The 9,572-nt window shown below is 25.5% G+C and overlaps 1 protein-coding gene across 1 annotated transcript; it reads left to right on the plus strand.

Annotated features, from left to right (window-relative positions):
* The first annotated feature begins 163 nt into the window (after nucleotides 1-163).
* Nucleotides 164-7,478, plus strand: LOC126897710 (ATP-dependent RNA helicase SUV3 homolog, mitochondrial). The gene is made up of 15 exons (XM_050671516.1): nucleotides 164-425; nucleotides 786-1,012; nucleotides 1,069-1,291; nucleotides 4,676-4,844; nucleotides 4,911-5,022; nucleotides 5,085-5,254; nucleotides 5,333-5,449; nucleotides 5,526-5,683; nucleotides 5,787-5,928; nucleotides 5,991-6,149; nucleotides 6,342-6,521; nucleotides 6,593-6,741; nucleotides 6,847-7,037; nucleotides 7,112-7,233; nucleotides 7,293-7,478. The coding sequence occupies exons 1-15, from the start codon at nucleotides 358-360 to the stop codon at nucleotides 7,407-7,409; spliced, it is 2,304 nt and encodes a 767-aa protein (XP_050527473.1). The 5' UTR covers nucleotides 164-357; the 3' UTR covers nucleotides 7,410-7,478.
* The last annotated feature ends 2,094 nt before the right edge of the window (nucleotides 7,479-9,572 follow it).

Genomic DNA, 9,572 nt, shown 5'->3' on the forward strand with positions numbered 1-9,572 from the left:
ATTCATAATATTGAATCTGACTTGGCTATGCTATCTAATAATAATAATAATATATGTTATGAACAGAATATTCCTAACTTCATTATGTGTAGTTAATCATATTTGTTGATAAAAGATAACAGAAATTTAAATTGATATTATACTTAAACATGTTACAATAAAATTTTTCAACAATTTTTCAGAACACCTCTTTTGTGAGTTAAATTTTCTATTTCAAAAGAATGGAAAATTCAACATTTTAAACTTATTATTCAATAGATATCTATTAAAAAGTTGTTGTATTAAAGAAAATAATAATTTCATTGTATAATTTTTGATCCAATCATATCTGACTAATGTTTATTTTGGTCATTCATTATGCATATTTTAAAAAATGTGTGTATGAAACACTCAAGACATTATTACACACTTTTGAAACTTGATAGGTATATTTATTACTTATTAGTTCAAAAAATAGTTGATTATTGTATTAACTTTAAAGGTAACTGTACCTTCTGTTTATGTTGAGTTCATAAATAAGTCACTTTTATCTTTATAAACAAGTAAAAAGTAAATCACATTTTTGTTGTTACTATAATTTTAAATAATTAATGATAGAGATGAGGGATTAAGATAGTGTGTCTCTTAACACAAAATGTGTCCTTTAAAAATCAATGATTATGTCTTAAATTAAAAATGTGTGTAACAAGTCTTATAATATGTATTTTAATTTTAGACATAATTATTCTAAAATTTCAGACATGGAAAGCTTAACTTTTTATTATATAAAAATAGTTTATGTTTAGATTTAGGCAGACAAATTTCACCTCAATATTCATTCAAAAAAGGTTAAAAAAAGATGACAGTTTGTCTACTCTATTTGTTCCTGTGCCAGTCAAACCAAATCCAGATGACATTAATGTTGGAGCTGAGTTAACTGGCAAATTAAATAAAGGCGATTTATTAAAAATACTTAATCAATTTTATCAAAAGACTGAAATTAAACAACTTGCTATGGAAAATGGATTAGATAGTAGTAGCTCGTCATCTTTAATAATTGATTTATTCAATAACTAATATGATTTTTAGATTACCTTCAGCATCAAGCTTATATTAGTTTCAGAAGATTCTGTCTTGAAGCTAATACTTTACCTGTTGATCTGCATGTTGTTATTAGTGATATTTTACAAGGTGCAGGACATGTTGATGACATATTTCCATACTTTTTAAGGCATGCTAAACAAATGTTTCCACATCTTGAATGTATGGATGATTTGAAAAAAATTAGTGACTTAAGATCTCCTGCTAACTGGTTAGTCTTTACTCTTTGTATGAATGTCATAATACTATTTTTTATATTAAACATTATTTAAGTTAAAAAATCTATGAGTACATAAAAATTCCCAAAAATTATAATTTTTAAAATTAATTAATTTTTAAAATTAATTAATTTTTGTCATATTTTAAACTATTTTTACTAAAAACTGTCATATTTTTAAAAATTGATAGTTTAAAACAAATATATTTTATAAATACCTTAGGTATTTCCTTTTCTTTTGGTATACTCTTAGAAAATCTGACCCTTAACCAACCCATTGAGGAAGATTCAAAATGTCTAACTTTTCAACTTAATTTTTGAAAAATTTTCTGAAATACCCCAACTTACAAATATATATCAAATTGAAGCTAATGTTAATTTTTTTAATTTTGTTTTATGAATACATTTTTCTTCCAGTATACTTTTTTTTTTAAATATTACATTTTTTTCTCTTATAACTGGGTTCAAAACTGTAAATATTTATAAAAAGTAGACATTTTTCAACTTTTGATAATGTTCTGAATATACTCTGAGCTTCAAATATATATAAAATAAAAATTTATGTTACATTCTAAAAGTAAAAAAAAAACCATCACAGCATAGTTGAGACAAGTATAGATGCTATCTGATAGTGATTATAATCACTATAATGAGATTAATTAGCTCTGATTTCCTTCATTATTCCTAATTTAAATATGTCCTAATATATCATTCCAAAAGCAACATAAGTTCATTATATGAATAAATACTTATTAATTTATACTTTTAATTGTAGTAATTAATCTTAGTATGAAATTGATATTCAGTAAATTAATATAGTAAATTTTATGGAGAGATTATAAAAATTATAAATCAGTTGTATATTTTGTTACTTCTATGGCAAACATCTATAAAAATTGAAGTTCTTGATGCAAAATTTTTCAGAAAATAATTTGGTTTAAACTAGAAAAGAAATTTTTATCAGTATCAAATACATAATTTTTCTAGACCAATTTTTGCGGTGTTTTAAAATCTGCAATTATATTTATTCTATCATCTCTAATTTTTGAAATAATTACTAATCAGTAAAAAAAACAAATATCTACAAATAAAAAAATAATAATAATAAAAAAATTCAACACTTCAGTGGACAAAATCATAGGTGAAACTATTTTTGAATGTTAGTGTTATAGAATAGAACTATAAAGATTATAGTTTTAAATATTTAAATTTTAGCATCCATTTAAAAACATTGAGTTTCATAGAATTTAATACTTTTTATTGAAATAATTAATTTTGATATTAATAAAAAAAGTTACAATAAAATTAAGTAAAAATAACAATTTATTAAACTGTGATTTTTACAACACAATAATATTTTGTCTAACTTCGGATGCCATTTACATACAGAATACAAGTCATTATTATAAATTTTTTTTCTTTAACTTCTAGTTTGTAACATTAACTTTAATTTATCATACAACTATAGCTTAGAGTATTTTTGAAATACTTTCAAAAATTAAGTTGAAAAAGTTCTATATTCGTATGTTGTGTAAAAAGTTTGTATGTTTCAAGTTTTGAACACTCTGTATAAAAAAAAATTATCTGCTTGCAAAAAAAAGTATTTTGAATAAAAGGGGTACATATTAAGTGTTTACAAAAAAAAAAAATTAAGTTGATCAATATATGTTTTAAAAAGTAGTAATTTAAAATTAAAAATATAAAATGGAAAATATTAACAACAAAATAGCATATTTTTAACTACAGCACCCATTTGCACATAGAAAATAAGTCGTGGCGACTAATTTTTTTTTTGAACTTAGAGTACATAACATAAGCTTTTATTTAACATAGTTGAAAATATTTAATTTTTGTGCAAAAGTTTCTATTTTGATTTTTCTATGGACAGATAAAAGGTCTGATTTTTAAAAGATTTAAACCAAATGTAAGGAAAATATCTAAGATAATTATATAAAAAAAATTATTTTGTTTCATTAATTTTTAAAAATGCTATGGCAGTTAAAAAAAAAAAAGTTTAAAAAAGTAAACATTTACTGATTTAAAAAATTAACATTTTTTTGTAAATTTCGACCAATTATAGGAAAGGAGAAAATTTTTTTTTTAAATTTTCTAAGACAATGTCTTCAACTGGATGAAAAAAAACATGATACAAAATTACCTTTCCAGCTTTGCATCGAAACTAAAAAAATTGTGGTATATTTTATAGGTGTGTAACCCATTTCCCCCTTTTTAGAAAAAAATGTATTTAACACATTGACGGACATGACTGCTATAGCAGTCACGTTCTTGGCTGTAATTACAGATTCACTTTAATATCTCATTAATAATTGTCTGGAATAAAAAATGCGTCAGAGCTTTTTTCTTTATAAATATGATACAAAAACAATGAAAACAAAAAAAAGTGTAACTGCTATAGTAGTTGTAGTCTACTCGTGACTTTTTTCTACTCGTATAACCATATGACTGCTATAGCTATATCACTGTTATAGCAGTTATAGTCAAATTATAACTTAAAACACAATGACTGCTATAGCAGTGGCTGTCCATTAATGTGTTAAGTGTTATAAAAATTTTGTAGCATTCAAACCAATAAGTATATTAAACAAAAGGGACTTTCCAAAACAAAAATTTTCTAGTTAAACTTTACATTTTTTATAATTCCTTCGTGAATTTTACAATATAAAATACTGATCATTATTTTAATACTAAATATAATTTCTGTAATATGTATTTATTCATATAATACATTATTATATAATAAAACTAGTAATCAGCATATAATTAAGAAATTGAAAATGATGTTGCTTTTGATATAATCCAAGAAATCCTTCTAAAAATTAAACACTATCTACAGATATGCATTGAAGCATTTTTTTGTGATATTGTTTTTCGTCACTACTAGATATCATATATATTTGTCTCAACTATGTACTATCTCCATTGTGCTGGGTTTTCAATTTAAATATTGCATTCTTAAAAATGATCAGTACTCTATTATAAATTTAAAAATTATTAAATATCTGAAACTAGTTAATAATTAATTTATCAAACAATATGAGAAGATAAATTAAAAACTTATAAAAAATTACAAAATTATTTTTTTTTTACTTTTTATTATAAGAAAAAAAATAAACGTTGTAACATAAAATTTCCTTTTGTTTTTAGTATAATTGTATTCTTCTCTGTGCAGTATTAAAAAAGTAATCAACAGATTTTTTTAAATTGTAAAATTTTTTTACAATTTACAATTTATAATTACTTAATTATGTTTTTGCTTCGATGCGAAGCTGAGAAGGTATTAATTTTACTATGATGTGTTTTTATAAATTTGTATTATTACTTTGGGTATAAAATCAGTGCATAATAATATTTTTTAAGGTATCCAGAAGCAAGAGCAATTAATCGTAAAATTATATTTCATGCTGGCCCAACTAACAGTGGTAAAACATATCATGCATTAGAAAAGTATCTTACTTCTAATTCAGGTGTGTATTGTGGTCCGCTAAAACTATTAGCTACTGAAGTTTACCGTAAATCTAATGAAAGGGTATACAATTTTTAAGAAATTAAATATAGCTACTTGGATTGATAATAAAGTTTAAATTATTTCTAGGGCACTCCCTGTGATTTGGTGACAGGGGAAGAAAGAAAATTTGCCGATGGAAAAAGTGAAACTTCTCAACATATTTCTTGCACTGTTGAAATGGCAAATGTAAACGTACCTTGTAAGTTTTTTTTATTTTAAAATTATTAATGCATTTTATTTAAAAGTTCATTATTGTGTTAGATGATGTAGCAGTTATTGATGAAATACAGATGATGAAAGATCCAAGTCGTGGATGGGCATGGACTAGAGCACTATTAGGTATTGTTGCTAATGAAATTCATCTTTGTGGGGAAGAGGGAGCTGTAGATTTAGTTAAGGGTTTGATGACGACAACTGGAGAAGATGTTCAAGTATGTTTTAAAAATTTTCTTTTTTATAAGTAAGTTTTTGTTATGAGTATAAAATAATTTTAATCATTTATTCATTAGGTTTACAGGTATAAACGCCTTACCAATTTAAATATTGAAGATTCTGCAGTTTGCAGCCTAGAAAATGTTATGCCTGGTGATTGTATTGTATGTTTCAGCAAAAATGATGTTTACACAGTAATTAAAATACTATAATATGTTAAATTTTTTTATTAATTTTTTAAATATTAACTTAAAAAAATATATATTTTAGGTGAGCCGTGGTATTGAATCAAGAGGCATTGAAGTTGCAGTTATTTATGGAGGTTTACCTCCTAACACAAAGTTAGCACAAGCTCAAAAGTTTAATGATCCAAATAATTCTTGTAATGTCCTTGTTGCTACTGATGCTATTGGAATGGGATTAAACCTGTTAGTATTACTATTCATTAAATTTAATTAAATCTTTTACCTAATTTAATAAATATTATTAATAGGAATTTTATTACTTAACCGAATAATTGTTGATTTATAGAAGTATTAGAAGAGTAGTTTTTTATTCATTAATCAAACCAACATTGAATGATAAAGGAGAAAAAGAAATGGATACTATATCTGTGTCACAAGCATTACAAATTGCTGGACGTGCTGGTCGTTATGGAACACAATATGAAAATGTAAACAGCCTAGTTTTATATTTATGAAATATGTATATTTAAAAAAAAAAAATTTGGTTTAGGGTTATGTAACTACATATAGATCTCAAGATTTATCCACTTTAAAGCATATACTTTCACAATCCCCAGAACAAATTTTGAAAGCAGGACTTCATCCTACTGCTGATCAAATTGAATTATATGCTTACCATTTACCAAATTCAACTTTAGCTAACCTCGTTGTATGTATAAATATTAAAATATTGTATGTAGTCCATATATTTTATTGGTATTTTGGTGTAAATGTTATAAAGTTTAATTCAATTTAAAATAAAATATAATATTGTCATATATAACATAAGTATTTACCTGTTTATGTGTAATTGTTTAATTTACAAATATCTAATAACTTGTTTATATATTTTCCTTATTAGGATATATTTATATCATTATCAACAGTTGATGATTCTTTGTATTTCATGTGTAATATTGAAGATTTCAAATTTCTTGCTGATATGATACAACATGTCCCTTTACCTTTAAGAGCACGATATGTTTTTTGCTGTGCACCTATAAATAGAAAGATGCCTTTTGTTTGCACTATGTTTCTCAAAGTAATTATTTTCATATAACGGAAAAAATTTAATATAATTTAAAAAAATGAAATGGTTATATTTTTTTATAGTATGCCAGACAGTATAGTAGAAATGAATCCATTACTTTTGACTGGTTATGCAAACATATTGGATGGCCATTCACAATTCCCAAGACTATCATTGATCTTGTTCATTTAGAAGCTGTCTTTGATGTTTTAGATTTATATTTATGGTTTAGGTTTGTATTTATTAAAAACTAAATTATTATTACTCACTTATTTTAATATATATTATTTGTTATTTAAAAGTTAATAACCCCTCATATTTACTTATTTTACTTTAGCTATAGATTTACAGATTTATTTCCAGAAGCTAATCTTGTAAGAGATATGCAAACAGAATTAGATGATATTATTGAACAAGGAGTAGTGCAAATTACAAGACTGTTAAAGAATTCTGAGAGTTCTAGCTCCGTAAGTGATTCAATAGAAGAAGATTTCAATGTAGCCAGACACAAGCATAATTTTTTAAGAGGTTAATCAATAAATTAAGTATAAATGAACTAGTTTTTAGATTTTTTTTTTTTTTTGCATTATTTCAAAAATTAGAATCAGCTCAAAGAAATATTAATAAGAATATAGTCAGTAAAGGCAGACTTACAGAAAGGCTTCTTGCCCAAGGATTACTAACTCCTAACATGTTAAATGAACTACAAAAAGAATGGGACAAAGTAATTTTGAATTTTATTATTTTATTGTTCTTAAATTTTATTAATATTTAAATTTTTAGCGTAAAGATAAAGATATTAAACAGACTAAAAATGAAAATGACGATGGTAGTGATGATGATCCTCCTCCACAAACAAATCAGTCAACAAAAAGATCAAGGAGAAGAAAAAAATATTAAGTTTCTTTTGTTATGTTTTTATAATAAATAACTTTTCAAATTTTAATTAAATCTTATAAAAATGCAAAATATTTAGTTTTTTGTATTGTTTAATTAGTTTTCTTTTAGAGAGTTATGATCTAATCAGTTCAATAATAATTTATGTAAATTTTTTTTACAAAACTTATGTAGTTAATGTAAACATTTCTATCAATTACCTAAATATCTAATTTAATAGCAAAAAAAAAATGATTTAAATGTTTTGATAATTTTTAGATCTTTAAATTAATAAAAACGATAGAAATAAATCAATCTTATGTCAAAAGTCGTAATAAAGGTGATAGGTGTTGGGTTGAATTTTGTTTTATGATATTAACACTAATAAAGTTTAATTATTTCATTGCGTTTAAAAGACACATTTACTCGGGTTTGGATCCAAATTGTTTTAATGGTAATTATATTCTAATAATAGTAATAATAAATATTATCATGATACCATATAATACACAAAAATAACAGAAGTTATTTTCCTGTTATAAATTAACAGAAAATGTTCTATATTTAAAAATACTTATTAATGTATCTGATATTATATAAGTATTTTTTATTACATTTAATATTTAATATTTATTATTAATTTCTTAATTAAAAGTATAATTTGACCATTATGATAGACTAAAATATATTCAAAAAAATATCGTGAGCAGTCTACTGTTGCGTATCTTTTGTAGGGTTTGTTAATAATTTAAAATTATTTAATTCGAGACAAGGTGAGGTGGAAAGTTTTAAATATATATGTAGGATCATTCGTACGAAATAACGGTAATATTGACGAGGATGTTAGACATAGAATTAAGTATAGATGGATCGAGTGGAGATAAGTGACTGGTGTTTTCTGCTATAGAAGTATCCCAATGAGATTAAACGGTAACTAATATAACTGTAACGAGATTATGTTGTATAGGTCAGTGTTGAGTGGTTATTAAGAAAATGGAGTAAAAAATGAGTATAGTAAAGTTGAGAATGCTTATATGGATGAGGAGTGATTAGAGAAGATAGAAAAAGGAGTGAATATGTAAGAGAAAGCATTGATCATGAATAAGATGAGACAAAATAGGCTAGTTGTCATATTATGAGAAATCAAGAGTTATAAGAACTGTTATAGAAGTGAATGTTGAAGGAATGACACGACTTACGTCGCAATAATGTAGTCGACACTGGTTTTAAGTGTAGAGAACCGTTTATTAATAAACATCAACATGTTATTAAAATTAAAAAAAACTGAAAAGACGAACACAGTTAATAATAATCTTCGCATAATATCGCGGCACTTTCGCTGGCGTCGGCAACGCGGTGTCGGACATGTTCTTCGGCGTCAAAAAGTTAGCAGCGTTGATGGTGACGGTGTGCGGGTGCATATCGGTTCGTCGAGTCCGAAGCCGGTGGCGTACATCCTCAACGTTATCACTTTGACAACGGGTAGAAGACTCAACGTATCATTTGCGGCGGGTCGTCGTCGGCCGTGCGGCCTTGCTGGACTTTGCACCGTGGCGTATGGCACGCGATGTTTGTCAGTCAAATACTCATAGTAGGGCGACGGCTGGTAAAGGTGGCACGACTCGCGGGGCTGTGTCAGAAAGAAGAGGTAAAGCGAAAAAAGAGATGGTTGGGTGATATGAGAGGACTCCTAGAGTGTGTATAGATGATGTGGGATATCGTGTTAAATGGAGGTTGACGATACGGGTGGCCGACTTCAAGTAGTTACAAGTAGGAACACCGTTCAACTTGCGTGTGAATACTAAGCACAGACGTGGTTTTCTATCCGTCACAGCTAGCGAATAAATCTCTTCGTGTGTATCACACTTTAGTTTTTTTTATACAATTTCATTATGCCAATTCGTTATGAGTTCATAGAAACAATAATATTATTTAATAATAAGAATTGATCACTTGTGGCTAATTAATTAAATAAAATTAAAACTATATTAAAAATATTATTAATTTTGAAAAACTAAAAAAAATTAAACTTAAAAGCCACAAAAAAATTACTAAAAAGTTACGGATACGTATTTCGGAAACAATGGTTACCATTATCAACGCTAAAGACATAATATTATTGTTAATTATGTGAATGCATTAAAATCGTTCGAATTTGTAAAAAATATGATTGTCGTTTACATTTAC

Source organism: Daktulosphaira vitifoliae, unplaced genomic scaffold (assembly GCF_025091365.1).
Source record: "Daktulosphaira vitifoliae isolate Bord-2020 unplaced genomic scaffold, ASM2509136v1 Scaffold_1, whole genome shotgun sequence".
Lineage (NCBI taxonomy): Eukaryota > Metazoa > Arthropoda > Insecta > Hemiptera > Phylloxeridae > Daktulosphaira > Daktulosphaira vitifoliae.

Excerpts from the sequence above, each read along its gene's own strand:
- LOC126897710 (XM_050671516.1), top strand. The coding sequence starts at position 358 with ATGCATATTTTAAAAAATGTGTGTATGAAACACTCAAGACATTATTAC. Across the intron at positions 426-785 it reads ACACTTTTGAAACTTGATAG|ATTTAGGCAGACAAATTTCA; the intron begins GTATATTTATTA and ends GTTTATGTTTAG. Across the intron at positions 6,522-6,592 it reads TTTGCACTATGTTTCTCAAA|TATGCCAGACAGTATAGTAG; the intron begins GTAATTATTTTC and ends ATTTTTTTATAG.